This window comes from Saccostrea echinata, unplaced genomic scaffold (assembly GCF_033153115.1).
Source record: "Saccostrea echinata isolate AGI-Se365-2 ecotype Australia unplaced genomic scaffold, CSIRO_AGI_Sech_v1 ptg000030l, whole genome shotgun sequence".
NCBI classification, from domain to species: domain Eukaryota; kingdom Metazoa; phylum Mollusca; class Bivalvia; order Ostreida; family Ostreidae; genus Saccostrea; species Saccostrea echinata.
In genome coordinates, this window is record NW_026889779.1 from 20,122,451 (window position 1) to 20,146,390 (window position 23,940).

Here is a 23,940-nt window from a genome sequence, read left to right on the forward strand (position 1 = left end):
CAGAAAGAAAACCTTTCAATTACGGTCATAACTGTCCCCCGATTTCCATGTATTTACAAATTTGTAACTGCTGTTTAATTATTCTTCATGAATTGATAATTGCATTATTCGAGATCTTACGGAATTGCAGGTTGAAACTTTAAAATATGGATCTGACATCTTTTAAAGCATGTCAGTGCATGTTTGCCAAACAAACAAATTCCTGTTGTACTCACGAGAACACTGAACCTGATACGTTAATAAATGAAGTCAGTTCCATTTTTACCCTTAATTTTTAACGAATAACCTACTAAAAATATTTTAATCGAAAGTCGGTATGGTCGAACGATAGTCGAGTACTCGAATATTCGTTGACATCCCTAATAAATAAATAAATATATATATATATATATATATATATATATATATATATATATATATATATATATATATATATATATATATATATATATATATAAAATACAAAAATATTTTCAACAGATTCTCGTACCAAGCTATCAGTAAAAATGTTTCAAATGCATTGTACACATTTTAACGTGTGTACACATGCACTGTACAAATTTCTGAAATTCTTGTTTACTTGATAAAGCTTCATGAGCTGAGACTTGTCATTATATATTGTCTACATATTGATTTATATCGATATACTTATATGAATGGCTGCTCAATACACACCCAAGTATATGGACTTGACCAGTTTGTGTAGATCGCGTATTTACTAAGAATACGTAAGGTAACATCATTTGGCGTCACACAGGTAAATTGAGAGTGGGAATGTTATTTAAATGTTTTCAAAATAAGGTCAGGTGTCCAGGCCATGTTTATGTTCACCAGTCCGGTCACTCAAGCATACATTAATGAACCACATATCTTAAAAGACAAACAAGGATATGCTGGCTCTGTTGATTATGTGAAGTCAGGTAAGTCAGTTTCTTATATATATACTGGTACCCTGTCAAGCGAAAAGCAAGTCCCTAATTTAGGTAAGTAAAATCAAATTTACATGGTAAAAAAATGCAATGGTCATCAAACATATGACAGAGAACACTCAGAAATGTTGCTATTTAAGCATGGAAGGTATTATTAAAATACAGAGAAAATGCAAGTCTGGTAAAAAAAAGAAGAAGTAAATTATACCTTCTCAAGGTTGGCAGACATTTAGAATAGCGGGTTTTTAATTAAAAAGACAAGTCATATACTAATAGCCATTCAATGTGTGCATTATAAATATTGCTTATATATAAATCAATCCTGTAATGCATAAGCAGGAAGAAACCAGGGCACTCTGCGAGCATTCTACTATAGTTGCAGAAACAATAAGTGATCGATATAGGGTGAGGTCAATCATAAAATGAAATTTCTTTTTCTAAACATACCTTGCCAATGAAGGATTTCATATGCATTGCAGATTCAAATTTGGATTATTAACACCTGTTGCTTGAATAATTTGTTCTTTATAACTGTGTTCGGAAAGCTTTAATCTAATGCAATAGCTGTAAAATGAAGATCACATGCAGATTTAAGAATACCCTAATGCAACATATATGCTAGTGTGGTCATTGTTAGGCCTGTAATCTATTGTAAGTGGACTTGTACTATTTCTAAGTCTATCTTTCATCTGGTAAAACAGATAAAATTGCAACAAATGTTCACCATGTAAGCGTAACATAAATATATTTTTGAGCCCCTCATGGCTCCTTTGGGTAGTAGAGATAGAAAATCCGAAATCTTATCCCACAGATACATGACAAAGTCAATCAGATGAAACAAATACAATTGCTACCGCTTAGTCAACAGGAATTAAACGGCCATTTACAAGCAAAAAGAATTTTTACTAAACTTTAAAAATATAGGGAGTGTTGGCAAGAATAGAGTCCACTAATGTAAGTAACCAAACTTTCTTTAATTCGTATACAGTGAATACAGATCAATCGGAAGCTGAAAGGATAGCAAACACCAACATATGTGCATTTCCTCCTTTAAATGCAAGTCTGCAGCATACAATTATAACATTTGCGGATCTAGGAATTTTTCCCGGGGGAGGGGGGGGGGGGGGTCAACACCAACTCAGCAACTGAAAACAAAAAAACATCTGACTACAAAACTTTTTGACAAGCACAAAAAAAATCTTGAAATTGAAATAGGTCTGGGGTTGATAGAGGTTGAAAAGTCTTGGGCTGAGGAAGAGGGACATATCATGTTTAGATTGAACTCAATGATTTCTGCCAAACTTTGGCCGTTTCACAAAGCTAATATATTTAGATTTTTTCAGAGTTTTAAGAAAGAAGCCATCATGTCAAGACTTTTTGTAGAGTCTGTCGACGAATGTCCACCCATAGAAGGAATCATCGAAGGTACATATTTAACATTGCTGCCATTAAATGTCAGTTCAGTGCACCCTGCTTTTCTCCTATTAATTCTGGTTTAACTCAGGTAGGGTACCTTCCTGGATCAAGGGCACTTTATTCAGAAATGGGCCAGGACTATACGAGTTTGGGAAATATAAGATGAACCACATGTTCGATGGAATGGCAGCGGTACAAAGATGGACGTTCCATGAAGGAAAAATCACATATCAACGGAAATTCGTCAATAGTCAAGCGTTTCAAAGAAACCAAAGTGCAAACCGTATAGTTTTCTCGGAATTTGGTACACACAAGGTTCCAGATCCTTGCCTGAATATATTTCAAAGGTATTCATTGTTTGTTTATAATTCTGCAAAAAAGAAATAAGTAGGAAACGATAGCATATTTGTACTAATTCCCTAGCGACCCCAGCAATTTTTAGAGGCTACTACAATGCACTCCGAGAATATTCTCTAGGACTATAAACCTTAGGTACTTGTTTCTATAATCAAAGTATATACATATTGTATATTATTATTATACACTATGGACTAAACTTTTTTAGAAATAAGTGCCTGTGCTTTATACCCAGTCGTAGGAATGACCATAATAAGTTTTTTTTTATGCCCCCGTAATCGAAAATTCGGCGGTATATAGCTTTTGCCCTGTCTGTACGTCTGTCTGTCACTTTGTCCGCAAAAACTTTAACATTGCCCATAACTTTTGATTGGTTGGAGCTATGGCTTTCATATTTCACATGTGTATTCCTTGTGACAAGACATTTCTTTGGGTACCATCATATTTGACCTTTTGACCTTGGAGTTTGACCCAGTTTTGCAAAATTTTACCCAACTTTAACCTTGGCCATAACTTTTGAACAATTGGTGCTAGGGCTTTCATACTTCACATGTGTAATCCGTCTGACAATACCTTCCTTTGGATACCAACAACTTTGACTTTTTGACCTTGACCTAGGAGTTTGACCTACTTTTGAACGGTTGGTTCTATAATTTTATACTTTACATATGTAATCCTTGTGACAAGACTTTTCTTTGGATATCAACAACTTTGACCCTTTGACCTTGACCATGAAATTAACCCAGAAACACTGGAGACTCTGCAAACAGGATAATTATAATTTTCTTCCTTTTTCTTTGATGTATGAAATATTATCATTAAAACAAATAGGTATTTTTATTAGTATATTCTTCAAATGAAAAGAAAAATTCACAGAGATCCTTTCATGTTTCAGATTTTTTTCGTGCTTCACACCTGATGAGGAAACAGATAACACCTGTGTCACAGTCTGGCCTCAAGAAGACAGGGTTTTTGTTTCCACGGAAACGGTCAAAATTCATGAAATTAACCCAGAAACACTGGAGACTCTGCAAACAGTATAATTATAATCTGTTCTTCTTTTTTCTTTGATGTAAGAAATATTATATGTTTTGTCCTCCCCAGAAGTAGAAATGTTTCATCTTTCTGTACATAGGTAAATTTGTCCGACTTTTTGACCATAAACACAGCCACAGCACACACACATTGGGACAACGATGGCACTGTACATCATTTTGGTTTCTGGTTCAAAGGAAAAGACCCAAAGTACACCTTATTCAAAATTCCACCAAAAGCAGGTGATTATGAAATTACCATTCCATTTGTATCACAGGGGCCATTTGCCTCATGTAACATACCCCTTTATGTCTTCTACAGAGGAATATATCAATAGCGTTTGTGTTCCCTGATGTCATTTGCTCAGAAACTAAAATAGCACGAATTAATCTCTGGAGTAAAAAAAATTAAACAAAAAACTTTTGCAGACGTAAAGGACGCATATTCTAATATCGACATTGTTGGGTCTGTGCCTAGCAGATGGAGGTTACACCCCGGCTATGTCCACAGTTTTGGAATCACGGAAGACTTCTACGTCTTTGTGGAGCAGCCCCTTGTGTACGACGTTTTGAAGTTTGCGACTATGAACGTAACCAAGACAAGAATTGAAGAAAATTTGACATGGTTTCCAAAAGAAAATGTAGGTCCAAGTTATATAATATAAATGTTAAGTATTTGAATGTAAACTGGGCTTCAAGCACAATTAAATATTCGGGGTGTATGGTTAGATTTTTAATTTTTAATTTAAATCAGAATATATTAAAGTAAAAAAAAATTACCCCCCCCCCAAAAAAAAATATACAAATCACTTTTCGGTGCAATAATATATTGGATCGTTTTTCAGACATTATTTCACGTGTTGAACAGAAAGACCGGAGAACGCCACAACCCCTCAGTGAAATACAGCGGAGACCCCATGTTTACTTTCCATATAATCAACAGCTACCAAGAGGAAGGTCAAGCAGGACATTTGTTTTATTTTTTTTAAGTTTATCTTTCAGAGGTTGAATTTTAAAAAAAAAAATAATGTTAATATTCAATTATATATTCATATACTTAAAATCTATACTGTCGATACGAAATTGAAATATTAATGTTATCCATTCTCAGATTTTCTTGTGTTTGATGTCTGTGCATTTAAGGACAACACAATCATTAAGACTTTGTACCTGAAGAACTTTACAGAGGAGAAGATAGCCGAAACAGTGAAAAACCTACCAAGACCTAGTGTTCGTAGATATGTGTTCCCATTAAACATCGATAAAAACGTAAGGTTTGATCACTCTATTTTATCCAAACATATAAGTATAACACTATTCCATCTTCATATTTCTTAACGAAGAAAACGAGAACTTTTAACTTTTAAACTTTTAAAAATTAAAATTTTCATGCTATTCAGACTCCATTGAACGAAAACCTAGTTACCCTTCCCGGGTGTACAGCAACCGCTGTGAAGAAATCTGCCACAGAGGTCTACTGTAGCTGGCAGGAGATTGACACACAAGGAAATGGTAAGGTTGATAAAGTCAACTTTTAGGATTCTCAGTATTCAAAGCTACCAGTACTGTCATAGCCAAATTACAAAAACTTAATGTAAGGTACTGAAAATCTATTCTATATTCATCATATTCAACCTTGGTTTAAAGAAACTGAAAAAATATTATAAATAAAATGGAAAAATAAAAATATTTAACATATTCCTCTAGCAGTGTTTGTAAAGTAATACCCTTAACCATGGCAATATTTTGTTCATTGCTCCTCTTTATAGACCTCCCTGTTTTACAGGATTTGAGCTCCCACAGATTAATTATACACACTATAACGGGAAGAAATATAGATATGCCTATGGAATTGGAAAAGATTTTTCAAAGGTACACACAATCTCCTCGTGTCTCTTACATAAAACTAAAGAAGGAATACATTATGCCCACTTGTTCCATTCTTACTTACTTACCATACAACAGAACATTAGCACTAGAGTTGGAACTTTTAATTCCTTTTCAGTTAACGTTACTGCCGTGTTTTAAATTATAATTGAGTTCTTTTAAACATATAGCTGGTGAAACTGGATATGGACACTCAAGAAGTCAAATTGTGGTCGGCAGAGGGGTACTTCGTATCGGAACCAGTGTTTGTAGCTACCCCCGGGGCTACCAAGGAGGATGATGGTGAGGGATTGCAAATTAATTCAATCCGAAGGGAAAATGATACTTTATGATTCTTCGTCTTTGGTAAACCATCTTTCATACGGGCCTGTGACTTAGCCTCGTTAATGATGACGTAAAACTCGTAAGATTGTTGACAGAAAGTAAATACTAACTGCAGAGGAATCGCAAAAGAAACAGTATCCGAATTTAATCAATTAAATAATTTTTTTTTAAATGAAGGAAATTTCCTTCATGTAACATATAAATAGAAAATAATCAAATTTAATCAAATAAATGGGGCATTTTAATATTTTAAGGATTTTTTAAATAGACGATTCAAAATTTTCCAGGTGTGGTCCTCAGCGCAATCAGTCCTCAAGACAAAGACAAGCGGGCATTTCTGTTATTACTCAATGCGCAGACTTTTGAAGAGGATGCTCGTGTAATCTTTGACACCGACAGATTTTCAAGAGATTTCCATGGATTTTTTAAAAATGAGATGCAATGAATGTTAATTTTTTCTGAAATTCAATTTGAAGTAAATGTTGATTATGTTGTATGTTACATGTATGTTATATTTTTGGATATAATTGCTTGGAATACAAATAATTTGAAAGCGTTTCATATTATTTATTCTACACTATACTCCTTGGAAACACTAAGACTGCTAATGCTACATAAAAACTGCACTTCAGTATGAAGTTATATAATAGTATTTCAAAATTCCTTACACTGATCTGAAATATTTTGTAAAAATTATGTTATTTCTCTTTGGTATTTATTTAATTTATTATTATTATTATTATTATTATTATTATTATTTTGTTTTGAATTTTGCGATACAAATAAACTTAAATAGAAAAGAAAGTTAGCAAATCATTCAAATTTGGTCTGAAATGTCGGGTCGAGGCGATAACCGGTACTTCAAGAATAACTTAAGTACTGGCATTTCAAAAATTACCCTACTTACTTTATGGAGAATTTCAAGCAGAATGCATAATCATGTGAATGTACACTATCTTTTATTAGCTCACCTGAGCCGAAGGCTCAAGTGAGCTTTTCTGATCACATTTTGTCTGTAGTCCGTCTGTCTGTCTGTCCGTCCGTCTGTAAACTTTTCACATTTTCAACTTCTTCTCAAGAACCACTGGGCCAATTTCAACCAAACTTGCCACAAAGTATCCTTGGGTTAAGGGGATTCAAGTTTGTTCAAATGAAGGGCCACGCCCTCTTTCAAGGGGAGATAATAAAGAATTAGTGAAAAATTAATAGCATCCTTTAAAAATCTTCTTCTTAAGAACCACAAAGCCAGGGAAATTGAAACTCATGTGGAAGCATCCTCAGGTAGTGTAGATTTAAGTTTGTCCAAATCATGACCCCCGGGGGTAGAGTGGGGCCACAATGGAGGATCAAAGTTTTACATAGAAATATATAGGAAAAATCTTTAAAAATCTTCTTCTCAAGAACAGCAAAGCCCTAATTAGTCATATTTATATGGAAGCATCCTCAGGTAGTGTAGATTCAAGTTTGTTCAAATCATGACCCCCGGGGGTAGGGCGGGGCCACAATGGAGGATCAAAGTTTTACATAGAAATATATAGGAAAAATCTTTAAAAATCTTCTTCTCAAGAACAGCAAAGCCATGATGAGTCATATTTATATGGAAGCATCCTCAGGTAGTGTAGATTCAAGTTTGTTCAAATCATGACCCCCGGGGGTAGGGTGGGGCCACAATGGAGGATTAAAGTTTTACATAGAAATATATAGGAAAAATCTTTAAAAATCTTCTTCTCAGGAACAGCAAAGCCCTGATTGATCATATTTATGTGGAAGTATCTTCAGGTAGTGTAGATTTAAATTTGTTCGAATCATGATCCCCGGGGGTAGGGTGGGGCCACAATGGAGGATCAATGCCTGAAATAGAAATATATAGGAAGGTATCTTCTGATGAAGAACTGCAAAGCCATGATTAGTCATTTTGATATGGAAGCATCCTCAGGTAGTGCAGATTCAAGTTTGTTAAAATGATGACCCCGGGGATAGGGATGGGCCACAATGGGGGATCAAAAATTTTTTTACATATGAACATATTGGAAAATATCTTCTTCTCAAGAAATGAAAATCATGTTTAGTCATTTTGATATGGAAGCATCCTCAGGTAGTGTAAATTCAATTTTTTTTTTAGCTCACCTGAGCTGAAAGCTCAAGTGAGCTTTTCTGTTCACCCATTGTCCGTCGTCCGTCCGTCTGTCCATCCGTCTGTAAACTTTTCACATTTTCAACTTCTTCTCAAGAACCACTGGGACAATTTTAACCAAACTTGGTACAAAGTATCCTTGGGTGAAGGGGAGTTTAAATTGTTAAAATAAAGGGCCAAGTCCCCTTACAAGGGGAGATAATCAAGAAAAGACAAAAATAGGGTGGGGTACTTTAAAAAAATCTTCTTCTCAAGAACCACAAAAAAGCTGAAACTTATGTGGAAGCATCTTGGGATAGTGTAGATTCTAAATTGTTAAAATCATGACCCCCGGGGGTAGGGCGGGGCCACAATAGGGAATCCAAGTTTTACATTGAAATATATAGGGAAAATCTTTAAAAAACTTCTCCTCAAGAACCACTGGGCCAGAAAAGCTGAACCTTATGTGGAAGCATCCTGGGGTAGTGTAGATTCTAATTGTTCAAATCAGGACCCCCGGGGGTAGGGCGGGGCCACAATAGGTATTTCAAGGGGAAATCTGGTAAAGAACAGCATGGCCAAAGCTACTCAGGTGAGCGATGTGGCCCTGGGCCTCTTGTTCAAATGCTTCTATTTCGCATATATGAAGTAGACGATGCATGAACTTTATAAAAATTATAAGTGTTTATACATGTACTATTTTAGATTAATAAAAAAAAATTAAGCGAAATTTATTTTTTGCAGTAAGATTAAGATATATACACTGTACATTATTTAAGTAAATTTGCTGGTAAAAACATAGCAATATATGTATATATTTTTTTAACTGTTCACATGCATATATTTTTAAAGTTTAAGTAAGTCGGATGGGACGTAAAGCGGTGCCCCGTGTCAAGGATTACAAACCCCTTTAGCACGCAAAAAACCGTTTTTCCGGTTTTTGAAACAGAGTAGGCTCACTAGGGGCCGCCAGAAAATCCAATAACAGAGTAGGCTCACTAGGGGGCCGCCAGAGAATCCAATAAAAGAGTTGGCTCACTAGGGGCTGCCAGAGAATCCTATAACAGAGTAGGCTCACTGGGGGCCGCCAGAGAATCCAATAACAGAGTAGGCTCACTAAGGACCGCCAGAGAATCCAATAACTTTAAAAAACAGGTAATAAGAAAGAAATTTGATCGCCGAAATATGGCTGAAACTACCGATTCGGCGCTAGGTGCCTGCAATATCCCTGACTCCAAGTTAAGTTCTCATCTTATTTTGTTACCCAAGTTTACCTCTATTTCCCTAACAGGAGGATACGATTTTTTGGCAGGGTTGTGTGTCTGTCAGATAGTCTCAAAATCAAGCCCAGGCCATACTTCCCTCTTGCTAAAGTAAAACTGTAACGCGTGGTTGTCCAGAAATTGTAGATGTATCAAATTTTGATAAAAGGTCAAAGATCAGGGTCATTGGACATGATGAGATGTTGAAATGATAACATAACAAGGACTCTGATCGAAACCTTCATTGCAATTATTAATTCAAACTTAAATATCAGTATTCTTGTCCTTGGCCTATTAAAGGTGTGTCAAGACCATGACTCAAGGTCATACCCCAAACGTCAAGGTCAGAAGGCAATGAGATTGTAAAATTGTGTTAGGGTCATAATTCTTAAAACTTTTCTTGCAATAACATAAAACTAGTATTTTCCACAAAAATGACCTAAGAGGTGAAAAAATGATCTTATATAAAGGTCAGATCTCAAAGGTGGAGATCGCTGTGCAAAAACATTGTGATTTTTTTAGGTCAATGACTCCCAAACCCTGACTGTAATCTTAACGAGCTGCGCTCAACTTATATATAACTCAAGCAATCCTAAAATCTACAATGTTTATCATTACATATTTGATGCGCAACAATTCATTTTAAGATCTCTGCAAATAACAATGATTTCTTCTTGAATTGTTGCGTGCATCAATTTTCTGATAGCATAAATTTTTCTGTTAATGAGCGCAGTAATTGAATTATTGTGTTTTCTTCAATTGAATTACTGCACGCATCAATTCCATTAATATTTGCAATACAATGTAATTGAACTATAGAGAAGAACGAGTCATCAGACATTAAAACACATTATTTTCTTATTTATATGACCTTATGTCATAAAAATCAGCCATACATAAAAAAGGGAATTAACTTGGTAATAATTATCAGAAGTGGAAAGGGGGGGGGGGTGTTACTTACCAGTCCCAGTTGTTGTCCCACTCCCTGCTGGACTCAATTTTTGTAGTCCTTGACGCATTCACTACTGCACCATCACACAAATCACTGTAGAAAGTTAAACCAACCGTCCCTATTGTAGCTGCAGCTGCTACCCCTTTCGCAAAATTTAATCCATGTCTAAACAAAACCATGGTGCTGCAGATGATGTGGGATTTTATTTTCGAAAAAAAAATACTACAGATCTACTTCCGACAAGCGGAAATACGCCCATGGATAGCAAACAGGCGTGTTCATTACAGCGTTATTCGTGTTCTATCTTTCCTTCTATATTTTTGTCCCGAATATTTTCGCCAAAGCAAGGGGTCATTAAATCTCATTCGTACGAAAGCCCATTGAGCTCATTTTCGTAGGTAACAAAAAAATATTTTCGCGTTATAACGCGAAACTTTCGCGAATAAAAGCGTAACTTTCGCGTTATAACGCGTAACTTTCGCGAATAAACGCGTAACTTTCGCGTTATAACGCGTAACTTTCGCGATTAAACGCGAAACTTTCGCGTTATAACGCGAAATTATACATATATAGTCATGTTACTCAGGAACCTGTGTTCTTGACTGACAGATAAAACAGATAAAAAACATGAACGCAGAGGGGGACTTCTATGAATTTATAAATGACATTTCTTCAGAAGATGTAAAAGAGAATTGATGCGAGAAATGGATAGATTAGTGTTGATTTTGCATTTAATCTCAAAACCCTATACTAATTAATTAAATGAATATTTCTTTAAAGATTTTCTTGTTTTTCACTTGTTGAATCCAAGAAATTCTGTAGACTAATTTTTTTTCTCAGGAAGATCTCCACTCGTTGCTTTCTTTGAATAAATTGTCAATGTTTTCGTAAGTAATGGTATGACCAAATGGTGCAACCTTAAAATACAATATTAATGTTGTATTTCTTCAGTGAGTCTATCGGAAATGAAATATTTGATACGAATATTTGTCATCCAATTTTCACATTAGGTTACTCATGTGATGTGACACAATTGTTCCGTGAAATACAAATTTACCTCATTGTTGTCAATTTTCTGAGATCTTTTATTTCAAATTCTATATAGAATGTTCAATCTAATTAAAATTAGACTTGTATTTTCGCTCCTCTACTATACGCTTCAACACTTGTATTGAACAGCATTGAGAAAGACAAAATGTGACGGCAAAACAGATTTAGAAAGAGGAAAGACACATTCAATGGCGAGAAAACATAAAATTTCAGCTCGTGATAATCCAAGTTCAAAATAGTCTTTCGTTTTTCACTGTAATGAATAAACTAGATCATTAAAAAGTAAAGCAAACTGTAGACTTATGCAAATGTCTCTGTTTTACAGGGAAAGTTTCGCGTTATAACGCGAAAGTTTCGCGTTTATTCGCGAAAGTTACGCGTTTATTCGCGAAAGTTACGCGTTATAACGCGAAAGTTACGCGTTTATTCGCGAAAGTTTCGCGTTATAACGCGAAAAATATATTTTTGTTACCTTCAAAAATGAGCTCAATGGGCTTTCGTACATTCGTCTGTCTGTCATAAAAACTTTTACCATGGTCATAACTTTTGAATGAGAAGAGATGGGGCTTTCATATTTCACTTGTACATAACCTGTGACAAGAGCTTTCAGATGCACTATGATTTTTGCCCTTGGCCTTGAAGTTTGACCTACTTTTAAAAATTTTAAACATTGTTTATAACTGTTGAATTAGAGAAGAAAGGGCATTCAAACTATGAATTTTAACCCCTGACCTTGAAGTTTGACCTACTTTTTAAAAAATTAAACGTTGTTTATAACTGTTGAATTAAAGAAGAAAGGGCATTCATATTTGACATATTCGTTTCCGATCATTCTATGATATTTGATCCTGTAACACTGACCTTCAAGTTTGACGTAATTTAAAACAAGAGGCCCAGGGGCCACATCGCTCACCTGAGCACTATGGCTAGGAAAAAGCAGAAATCAGTTCAGTCTTGAAAGGCTGAAAAGTTTAAATATAAAAGTGGTTGGGGGGGGGGGGGCATGAATTGAACAAATTTGAATCTACATTACCCGAGGATGTTTCCATTTAAATATGACCAATTATGGCTTTGCTGTTCTTGATAAGATTTTTAAAGATTTTTCCTTTATATTCCTATATAAAACTTTGATCGCCCATTGTGGCCCCACCCGACCCCCGGGGGTCATGATTTGAACAATCTTGAATCTACACTATCTGAGGATGCTTCCACATAAGTTTCATATTTTCAAGCACAGTGGTTCTTGAGAAGATTTTTAAATGATGCCATTAATTTTTCACGAATTCATAATTATCTCCCCTTGGAAGAAGACGTGGCCCTTCATTTGAACAAACTTGAATCCTCTTTACCCAAGGATATGGCAAGTTTGGTTGAAATTGGCCAGTGGTTCTGGAGAAGAAGTGGAAAATGTGAAAAGTTTACAGACGGACAGACGGACTACAGACAAAATGTGATCAAAAAAGCTCACTTGAGCCTTTGGCTCAGGTGAGCTAAAAAATATCATTGCTGCTAACTTTTGAAGGAGAGAAGACAGGGCATTCATATTTTACATGACCATTACCTGTGACAAAATGTTTCCAAATGTTCTATTATTTTTAACCCTATGACCTTGAAGTTTGATCTAATTTTCAACAAATTTAACATTGCTGATAACTTTTGAATGAGAGAAGATAGGACATTTATATTTGACATGTGCGTTGCCTGTCTCAAGACCTTTCGGAATTTACTCTGGTTTTGACCTCCTGACCTTAAAATTTAAGCTAATTCTTTTTTTTTTCAATTTTTATTTTACATTGGCAACTTTTGAATGAGAGAAAATAGGGCTTTCATATTTTACATTACATTACCTATGACAACACCTTTCAGAAAGTTGTATCTTTTTTGACTTCATGACCTTGTCCTAGAAGTTTGAAGGACACACAAACAAGAAAATTACAATATGCCCTAAATAATTCCATCCCACACCCAAGAAGACATCGAAAGCGTGGGACCACAATTCCTTGAATTTGCTTGTTTTTATAATTTGCATCCTTTTTCCAAATGTATTTTTTTTTACTTTAAATTTAGTATGAAAATGTTCATTGAAAGACTAATTGGTTCCAATTTCTTATCGCAGCATGGTCAAATCCTGAAATTTTTTATCATTTTTTTTTTTTTTTTTTTTTTTTTTTTTTTTTTTTTTTTTTTTTGCTGATGAAAAAGTAAGAACCTACCAAAACATGCCTATCACCATTTTTGAGATGTGTCCATCTCTACACTTGCCACAATAATTTTTACCTTGTCAAAATGATTTTTTTTTTCGAACCTTCTAGGGAATATTTCTCTTAGTACATGTACTTCATTATCTATCAGTAATACTAATCATACATGTTCAAATTGCATACCATAGGTTTATCATGGCTCTTTCTACTGCACTTAACATTTCTTTCTTGTTGGCATAGTTCGTAAGATCAAGAAAATCGATCTCGAGTTTCATGGACACAGCCGCAATGCCGGTTGAAAAGGGGAATAACTCAATTTTCTATCAAAGTAGTCCCGATCATCCAGACGCTTGTCTTTATACCACGCTTCGTAATAGAGTCGAAGCGTCTTGATTATCAAGACTTTATCAAAAGAAACCCAGTTATTCCCCTTGTCACTCATCCAAGAAACTTTGTTATAAATCTAATCAATGAACTTATACAATGTTTAAAATGAACTTAAATTTGTTGACAAGACAGATAACTCAATTACAAAAAAAAATAATAATAAAAAATAGAATTTTGCTCTAAATTTTAATTTTTCATGCCTGAGAAACGAATTTTTTTTCTGGTTTAATTGTACATTTCATTCAGAATGATGCTATGCTTCCAGGAAATTCAAAATATGATACTATTGGAAAGTGTTCTTGTGTGAACACAGATTTTATACAAAATTTCAAAGATTAAATTTCTCATCATATTTTTTATTACTCATCACTGAAATTATAGTTGAATCCACACTTTTCAAAAGTTATGTTCATTGTTGACCGCCACCTTGGGGGGGGGGGGGGGGGGGGGGAGGGGTAGAATTCCCACAGTGACCTTTGTGACTTTTATGTTTGTAACTTTGTAGTTTGACTTCAAAATAACCATAACATCTTGTATTTTGAATGCCAAAGGATGGGGCTACCAACACAGTAAATTTGTAGCAGCATGCCCTAATGTTTGGTAGTGTAAAAAAAGAGAAACATTGGTCTTTTAGTTTACCCCACAAAGGGAAACAACTTTTGCAAAATGTGGATTGGACTTTTTCGGTATTTTCGTTTTTTCTTTGGTATGTTCAGTTATAAAATGGACAAACAATATTTCATATAGAATTTGAGATTTTATTATTTTTAATATAAAGTTTAGTCTCTCATCACTTAACGGTACTTAAACCTCTTTCTGACTCGCTTTCCTCTTCTGTAGTTGTACTTTTTCTTTAAAAATCTAATCCTCTTCAAAATTTTTTCGAGTTTGGATGGATAATTATCTTCGATGAATCTCCCCTCAAATCTGAGCTTTCTGTTGAGTCTACCTAACTCATTAGCGTTAAAACCAATCAGATAGGGAGGTCCTTTAATTAAATCTACAGGATGAATGTCTCCATCTCCTAATATATCTAAAATAAAAGAGAAAAATTATGTCCTATATTACAAGAATGATAAAATCCAAACTAGTTTTAGTTATTTCAGTCAGATTGACAAGTATGGTATGTAAAACTCGGCTATAGCGAAGCTCTGGGGACCTGCAAATTTACTTCACTGTATCTGTAATTCATTATATCAGTATAACAAATTCCTAGTATACATAGTGAATTTGCAATATAGATTTTTTCACTCAAGTATGACCACCAAATGTGTTTAGAAAATTATAAAATACATATCAAAAGTTTTTGGATGAATTGAGTTTCAAATGTAAATACTTACAAAATTAATACATGTATCAGCTTCATGTTTTTAAAATTCAGATCTTTGAAAATTTGCTATAAAAGATGTAAATTTCATTATGTTTAACTTCTGGGGAACACAAAATCAGTTGGCAATAACCATAAATTCGCTACATCCAGGTTTGTTATATCCGTAAAATATTACAAGTTCACCAGGGATTGCAAAAATCTATATCCGTAAATTCGCTATATCCGTGTTCATACTAAACGGGTTTTACTGTAGTATGTAAATTCTAGCTTTAAATCTACTGACCTATGTAATCATTAGCTCCTTGTAATGCCCAGCGTACAGAATCTTCTTTATATTTGAATGGTAGCTTATTTGAAACTGCTTTGTCAACTCTGGGTAAAGTTGCTATTGGAAATCAAAACAGAAAAGCTTTCTCAAAATGCAAGTCAAACAAATCAACCAGAGTGGTTGTTCATTTCACTCATGTTCACCTCTGTCAAACTTGAAGTTTAGCTCAAATTGATATATCAGTGGAAATACCAAACAAAACATAAGCTGTGCTATAATGTAATGCATAGTTATAAACAGATATTGCTTAGACTTTTCACTGATAATTTTCTTTCATCTCAGATATACATGTATACATTATTATTTAAAAAATTGATCTGAATTTAAGAAGAAATTTCCTTGAGATTTTAAATAAGTATAACCAAAATCTTGTAAAATCCAAGACAATAACATAGTGCAGAGGTGTGAGAGAAAGAAGACAACTCTAGGTAATGAAAGCCACATTGACTGTAATCTTTATCTTACTCGTATGTGTTCATGGTAAGTATTAATTTAAAGTATGGTATTAACATATTCAGATAAATAAATAACATATGAATTAATAATTAATCTACTAAAAATATTCAGATATTCAGTAACAGATAACTTGTAATCTTTTTCTATTATTTGTCTGTTAATAACTTTGAAAGATATACAATTGAAATCGTTTCTTATGAATTAATTTGGTACATAAACACTCCAAACGTTTGATGTCTTTTATCCTTTTGTTTTTCTTTTTTTATACATTATATAACCATTTAGATACTAACGTCCAGATCTAGTTTTAGTGACAAACTGGAATCTTTTAGGCCATAGTCTTCTGTATGGCGACTGAGGTTCATATTTTCTGTCCCCCACTCCAATTGTCACAGCATCCTGTTCTGGTTCTTGGAAATTAACTGGACTTCCATGAAACAGCTTAGAGACTACAAAGCTTACTGCTTGGTATTCCTGTTGCTTGAATAGCCCTCCAGTCAAATTGTTAACATTTATGTTTGCACATGCTTTGGAAAGTGTTCCAAGTTTTCTCATCAAAAACATTCTCTGGATTCTATGGATGTTTTGTTGTCATATCTGTATGAATAATGAAAAAAAAATCTTAAATAAAGTTGTATTAAACTGAAAGTTTACTAAATTGTGTTAACATTTACATCAAAATCGTATGAATGATACATACAGAAATCCTCTTAAATTTACATTTTTAATTTGACTTACTGTGCTTGGTAAACAAAACAGCATGATTGAAGGTGTACACCATTTTCCACAATAAATACACTGTTATTTTAATGTATCAAAACTTTTCTTGGAATTGTTTTTATTGGGGGGGGGGGGGGGGGGGTGTTAAATAAGAGAAAATGACACAAATCAGAGCCAACAATGACACAATATTCAATCCATTACAAGTATTGTCCATTCTAATGCAAATTCAGAGAGGTGTTTATATATCATGATAAAAGTGTAGACAGACACTGGAAACAGAGGCTCTTACATGGTACACTGTATTTTGACAGTCTTCATTCATTTGTACAAATTCAGCATGTCCTAAATATGAAATTCTAAAAGCTGCAGAAGTTGCTCCTTCAATATAATTGTCATGTGACATTTTATATAGATTTTTAACTTTTTTTTTCTTTCTTTCTTTCTTTTTTTTTAAAGGCACTGTACAGTATTTCCAAGGCTCTTAGGGAGTATTTGGGTCTGAAGTTTTATTATCACATGCTGGGATTAATAATAGATTATAGTGATTCATAAAGATATGAATAGGGAATAAGCCTTCAGTCTTATTCTCTATTCAACAGTTAAAAATAATATCAGGCAAAAATATTTCCCCTTTTTTTTTACTTTTCAATTGAATGGGTACCAAAATGGGTCAATTAAACCCGACATGTATGGCATACGTTAATGAAATGTCTACAGTACTTAGCATACATTGTATGCTATTAAGTACTGTAGATAAATTTCATTAACGAATTAAGCTGATAATGTGAAAAAAAACTGTATTTAAATAACTCAGTGCAACTATCTGAATAGCTATAAAGCTGTATACCAAGCTACATAAGGGATTGTGCAAATCAAAATACATACAACACTCAAACATGCAACGGGTTGGGTAACAGTGTTAAAACAATAATTCCATGTAATGGTTGTAAGTTATAACCATGTGATTCATTAAGTTATTATTTAGACAAATGTTTGCAATACTTTTTGGTGTAATGTGTTCAACATATTGTGCACATTTTCTGAGAAAATTCGAAATTATACATGCTTTTATGATGTAAACATGATTTTCTACAGTTGTAAAAGTTATTATTCTAAAATACTGTAATTTCTATATGATGCAATTATATCTCGGTATGAAAGCATTCTTCAAATTACCTGTACAGATCTACACGATGAGAGTCATGCCACTCATTGTTCATTTGTTGTTTGTTCTACTTTGCTTCCGGCTGAAGTGAAGGTCGTTGATTTTACCCACAATTCTGTACTTTCTAAACACCCCTACTCTCACATGGGGAATTAGCTCAAGTGGTAGAGCGCTCGCTTAGCATGTGAGAGGTACCGGGATCGATACCCGGATTCTCCAGATTTTTTTTAACTTAAAAATGAATACGTAATTTTTACAAATAAGATCATTCACTGTTGATTCCCATTAACAAATTTTCAATATAATAATTCCTCTTTAACGATTTTGGTTAATATTTCCTCCTTTTTTTTTTACATCGTTGTTCATAATAAAAGAAATCATTATTATCTCATGCACTAATCAATGTATTAAAAAATGCAAGGCATTTGTTCACTTTCAAAACTGTCTCAAAATTATAAAGGGATAGAGTCAAAGATGAAATCAACATTTCTGCAGCACTAAATCTGTACTTATTTATGGGGTAGTGGGTAGAGCTTAGCAAGGCGGAAAATGCCCTTTCCAGTTCCTCATTTAGGAAGTAATTTCTTGAAATCAAATCAAATTCTAATAATATATTTTCAAAACAGGAATCAATATAAACAAATTTAAACAGAATAGTTTATCAAGAAAAAGGAAAACAAAAAGCTCCAATTAACACATACTGTTGATCTTACAGTATTACACTGAACACATTAACAGTGGTTTCTCTGTAACAATTATACAAATATAACATGGATCTACGGCTACTGATTGACCACCATGCTATACCACGGATTCATGAACCTCGTTAATGTGAGTCACAATGGCACTAGACGTAGCAAAATCCATCCCACAATACGTACACTGATACTCATTGTTTCTGTGCTGAGCCCTATGATTCTGTAGATGCCATTTGGACATAAACTTTCTTTGACATATGTTGCATTCCACAAGATCTCTTTCCTCTTGGTCAATGGACTCGTGAGTTTTCACGTGCATCAAGTAATCCTTTTCCATGGTACATTTATATAGGCACAAAGAACATTCAAACCATTTTCCATTAGCAAAGTTAATTTTTCTCTTCCATCCACGCGCATTTTCCCGTTTAGCATGATCTCTTTTGGGGGGCAATTTTGCTGAAGAGAGTCTTCTACGTGCTGATTTCTTTCTTCTCTTCCTGCCAATTTTCTTTTTCTTGTTGTAGTATCTCGATTTCCAATCTCTCTCAAAGTCTGAGGCGGAATCAGAGGTAGGGCTGGATTCGGAAGAACTCACCTCTTTGTATTTGCTCTCAACACTGGGTTTTGTTTTTAAGGTTTCTGTTTCGCCATTTACGGAATCGGATAAATCCCCGTCAGCTGTTTCCGTACTGGAACAGTCCAACAGGTCCTCGGCACAATGAACAGGAGGTAGTTCAATGTCCCCCTCCGTTTCCACATCACGAGTGAAAGATAATTTGCGCTTGCCAGTTTTACTCACTTGTAAAGCAGAATTTGTTCTTTTAGGTTCAAAATCTTCCTTTATGTCCGAAACATTGAACGTCTGCTTGCGTTTGTTTTTACCCATTTCTGAATCCGATTTCTTTGGGGTGGCGGGATTAAACGACAGTACCTGACTATCTTTCGATTTAATTTGAGTTGGTTGTTTTGTTATAATAGACACTAATTTATGACTTTTCCCAGAATTCTGCGCTGTAAGGGTATTATTATGCATTTTCGGCGATGAATTAATTTCAGTTTGTACGGAGATACTTCTATTGTAATTATTATCTTTAGTCGGACTGTCACAGGGAACGGTGGATTTTTTAAGAATCTGTGGTTTTGTGATTTGGCGCAGGGTTTTCTTTGGACTAACTGAACCATTATCTTCCTCCTCCTGATGTTTGAATGAAATACTCTGTCGCAACATCGTTTGAATACGATCTTGAACTAATGGAGAAATATATTGTTTCTTGTTTGATAATTGCTTATCACCAGTAGAATTGGGTTTCTTTTCTGTAATTGAAGTTTTTAACATTAGAGATTTAACAGGCCGATTTGGGGATTCTACAAGGCGTTTTATAGGTGATTCCTGAGTTGTTTTTGATTTGTCTACCTCTACTCGAAAGACATACTTTCCTTTCATATGAAGTGTCATGTGATGAAGCAAGTATTGGGATGATGGAAATCGCGAGGAACACATCCCACATGTAAAGGGCACTGGGTCGTCTGCTGCAATAGTTTCAGGATTTTCTTCTTCAATGAATTCTGAATTTTTTAGCCTCTCAGATTCTGAACCTTTTTCTTCCTGATCTTCATTATTTACTTTCTCCTCGACTGATTTCCTTGGTGTTTTCTTGCGCCGTTTGGCATCCAAGAATTTTCTGTGCTCATTTTCATGAGGGCGAAGCTTTTCGTTCGATAGGAATGGTACTCCACAATACCGACATTCCAATAAATCATAAGGATCGATGTCCTCGTTTTCAGGAGAATAATGATCGAACAAATGCCGCAGTATCCGATCAATGTTGGAACCATTAACGCTAGGAAAAATATACCCACAAAATGCGCATTCAAGTTTATTCTCCGACATATCATCTTTGTATACTTCACCAAGATGACGGACAATGTGGACTTGCAAATTATATAATGATTTAAATTGTGATGTGCAATATTTACAAAAGAATCTTGAGTTTTGATGTTTGTCTCTCTTTTTCATTTCTGAATCCCAATCTCCTATTTTCTCAGCATTTCTCTCTTCTTCAGGGTTTTCCAGAAACTTTGATTCTCTCTCCTTTTCTTGATTATCCACGTGTTTCTGAAGATGGCTTGATAAATCTGTTTTCTTAAAAAACCATTTCGGACAATAACCACACCTGAATACCTGGTGGGATATACGGATATTGTAATCCTTTTGAAGCTGGGCAATTCTGTCTAACCCACTTTCTGCTGCACGTGACGCCTTTGTGTCCCTGCGAGGTCTCTTACTGGGAACTTCGATGCTGTCCTCTTCCTGATTTTCATTATCTGAAGCGCAAGATGACTCACCATTCTGTGCATCTTGTACAGGAGGCATATAAATAACACTACTTCCATTTTTTCTGTCTCTCCGTTTAGATTTTAATTTGAACTTCGCTTTCTCTTTCAAATTTCTCCCAAATTTCCCCGATTTCTTGTAAACAATCTTTCCCGAATCATTTGGTAAAACGTGCTTGTTTCTGATATGACATGCAAGGGTTTGCTGTTTCTCGAATACTTCACCACAATACCCACATGCATAAGTTAGCTGCCCTTTTCCCTTGGACAATGTCAAAGTACACTTAGTGGCAGGTCTTTTGCGACGCACTTTGTGTTTCGAACGATCATCCTTCTCAAACGAATGAACTTGGCCAGATTTACTTACTTTGTATTTAAGTTCGTTACTGTGTCTTGTTTTCACGTGAATTGCAAGATCCTGACATTTTAGAAACTTTTTATCACAATGCCTACACGTGTACCTTTTATTGTGAAGTGACAACATGTGCATTTTGAATCGACTTTTAGTGGTCAGAGTACAGCTACAAAAGTGACACTTATATTGACCATCTTGTATCGTATATGCTTTCATCTTCTCGCTCTCTTTCATTGGGGTTTGTGAACAATCTTCTTTATCCTCGACTTGTATACTCTTGGTGTCTTTATCATGTGACACAAGAGGAGGTATGTCTTCCTTGCATTTTCCGTTGTTAATGCCAATATCGAACTCTGTTTTCAGTGGACCCCCTTCCAAACATTTTTCAACATTTTCTTTCGATGATTTCTTCATGCTCTTCTTTTTCTTTAAGTGAACTGGTTCGTTAACTTTATTAACATCGTTCTTAACTTTTCTAGCTCTGAGGGACCGAGAAGTGATATTGTTCTCACATACATCATTTTCATCTTGCTTTTGCGGAAATTCGTCTAACTCATTTTCTTTCTGTTGATCTGAAAGGGAGAACACATTTTCAACCACCAAGCTGGTTTCGTTGTCCTCCACATTTATAAGAGAACTGGAAAAGGACAAATGTTTGGAATCTGCTGCAGAGTTATGGCTGTGTTGAGAATTATTCGCAGGCTCTGCTACATCTATTTCTGTTGCAGGCTGATGCTCTGGTTCTCCTACACAGTCTTCTGTTGCATCTTCTTCCCTTTGATGAAAATCTACATGTTCACTTCGCACATCCGTTATAAGTAACTTAAATTCAGTACCGCTGCTTATGTCCAAATCACCGTTCTCCACGTGATTTTCAACATTATTCTTTGAACAAGGTGATGCACTATTTTTTACAACTTTTTCGGCTATCTCTACGTCCATTGTCTGAGTACTATCTTGTGTTTCTTCCTGTTTATCGTCTTCAAAGTTTGACAATTCATTGCTATTTACAGCTTCCAACTGTGCAACATGACACATGACTGAACTTTTTTCGCAATTACTAACGAAATCATTCGTTTCAGAATTTAAGTCTGATCTTACAGTATTTGGTGAACTGCTCCTGCTAAAAGAATTTACAGCTTCTGCCTCACTTTCATCGTCGCTGTCGTCAGAATTTTCACTCTTACTTTGCGAGTGATCGTCATTATTCAAAGAGAAGGGATCCGATTCGCCATCGCTCTCTACATCAGAATCAGAACAGCTCATTTCCTGGTCAGATGAAGAAACATCCTTTTCGGACGATCCCAGTGGATCTACCGCAAAAAGTTTTTCTGCCGCTTCCTTTAGTTCAACAGATAGTTGACCCATGCGAATAGAATTTTCTTTGTCCAAAGTATCGGAATGATCGTCATTGTAGTTGAATGAATCTTCCTTGTCTTCTTCGAGATCTTCCAAGCTTAAAAATTTGTCTCTGGTTTTGCTACATTTCGACGACCCCTCTTCGTCCGATGACGCGTCTCTTTCTGAAGATCCCAGGGGATCAACTTCAAACAACTTTTCTGCGGCATGCTTTAATTCCACCGACAGGTGGTCCACCAGTCTGTCTACATCCGCCGGAAGTTCAGGCGTGTTCAAAGTGCTCTCTGCAAAAAGATGAAAATAACTAACAATGAAAAATAGGATCACTTTTTGAGTCATCAATTTTCTATTCCCAAAAATATTTTGTTATTCTCGTCAATCAGTTATATATATATATATATATATATATATATATATATATATATATATATATATATATATATATATATATATATATATATATATTTAAAATCTTTATCAGAGCTGGATTACTGTTATAGAGTGTCAATAATGCATCGGTGCTGCGTGTATACAGTGAGGTAACGGGTAATATCTTATTAAGAAAAACAATTTGATTCAACATATACTGGTAATTAGTACAAAAATTGTTTTAAGACAATAAGACTTGTTCTTTTCAGAAACGTTAATAACTTAAAGGCAGAGGGTTATTTTTCACCAGGAGTGTAGAACATAGCTTAGAGGAATGATCAAATATATTCACATGTTCATTGCAAATGTTATTTTTAATTGACAAATATGTTTAAATAATTTAACCTTAATCGTATGATAAAATTCATTAACAGTGCACCAAATATTTATTGTAATTACAACAACAGCAGTTTGCTTTATCACATTTTATCACTTGTACTTGTCAAATTGATCTGTGTCAATATAAGACATTTTTGATATACACAAATATTAAAAAAAATGCATGTACACTAAGTCAAAATAATAAATACTATATTTCAGTAGTTTAATTATTTTTATTTATATATTACACCCTTATATAGATCAAGCATTATGATTCAATACAAGGACAAAGAATAGAAATTGAACATATAGATTCTAAAAGTACATACTTTCTGTAGTGTTTGGCTGTGTTAAAATCTGTGTTATTTCATTATCGTATAATTCGTCCTCCAGGGACCGGAAGTCGATTTCAGTTGACTCGGTTTCCATAGTATGTTATTTCCGGTCACACATTTTCTGAAATGATTATACAATACATAACTATTGATACATTCTATAGCAATTACAAATAGCCCATAAAAATATGTTGT

The 23,940-nt window shown here is 34.6% G+C and overlaps 3 protein-coding genes and 1 non-coding gene across 4 annotated transcripts; 2 read left to right on the forward strand and 2 right to left on the reverse strand.

Moving 5' to 3' along the window:
• Positions 1-817: 817 nt before the first annotated feature.
• On the forward strand, positions 818-10,970 carry LOC133196926 (beta,beta-carotene 15,15'-dioxygenase-like). Its single transcript, XM_061332771.1, has 14 exons — positions 818-920; positions 2,145-2,354; positions 2,434-2,692; positions 3,598-3,739; positions 3,838-3,979; positions 4,166-4,377; positions 4,582-4,693; positions 4,848-5,005; positions 5,137-5,248; positions 5,523-5,608; positions 5,794-5,905; positions 6,235-6,385; positions 9,128-9,215; positions 10,884-10,970. The coding sequence occupies exons 1-14, from the start codon at positions 818-820 to the stop codon at positions 10,968-10,970; spliced, it is 1,974 nt and encodes a 657-aa protein (XP_061188755.1).
• A 3,679-nt stretch (positions 10,971-14,649) lies between these two features.
• On the reverse strand, positions 14,650-18,002 carry LOC133196517 (large ribosomal subunit protein mL51-like). Its single transcript, XM_061332391.1, has 4 exons — positions 17,926-18,002; positions 16,320-16,623; positions 15,526-15,627; positions 14,650-14,945 (listed from the first exon to the last, which is right to left on the reverse strand). Exons 2-4 carry the CDS (start codon positions 16,588-16,590, stop codon positions 14,707-14,709), a joined length of 612 nt encoding a protein of 203 aa, XP_061188375.1. The 5' UTR covers positions 16,591-16,623; positions 17,926-18,002; the 3' UTR covers positions 14,650-14,706.
• Positions 18,003-18,060: 58 nt separating this feature from the next.
• On the forward strand, positions 18,061-18,133 carry Trnaa-agc (transfer RNA alanine (anticodon AGC)). Its single transcript has one exon. It is a non-coding gene; the product is annotated as a tRNA-Ala (tRNA).
• A 377-nt stretch (positions 18,134-18,510) lies between these two features.
• On the reverse strand, positions 18,511-23,854 carry LOC133197487 (uncharacterized). Its single transcript, XM_061333550.1, has 2 exons — positions 23,740-23,854; positions 18,511-22,944 (listed from the first exon to the last, which is right to left on the reverse strand). Exons 1-2 carry the CDS (start codon positions 23,837-23,839, stop codon positions 18,716-18,718), a joined length of 4,329 nt encoding a protein of 1,442 aa, XP_061189534.1. The 5' UTR covers positions 23,840-23,854; the 3' UTR covers positions 18,511-18,715.
• Between the last annotated feature and the right edge of the window lie 86 nt (positions 23,855-23,940).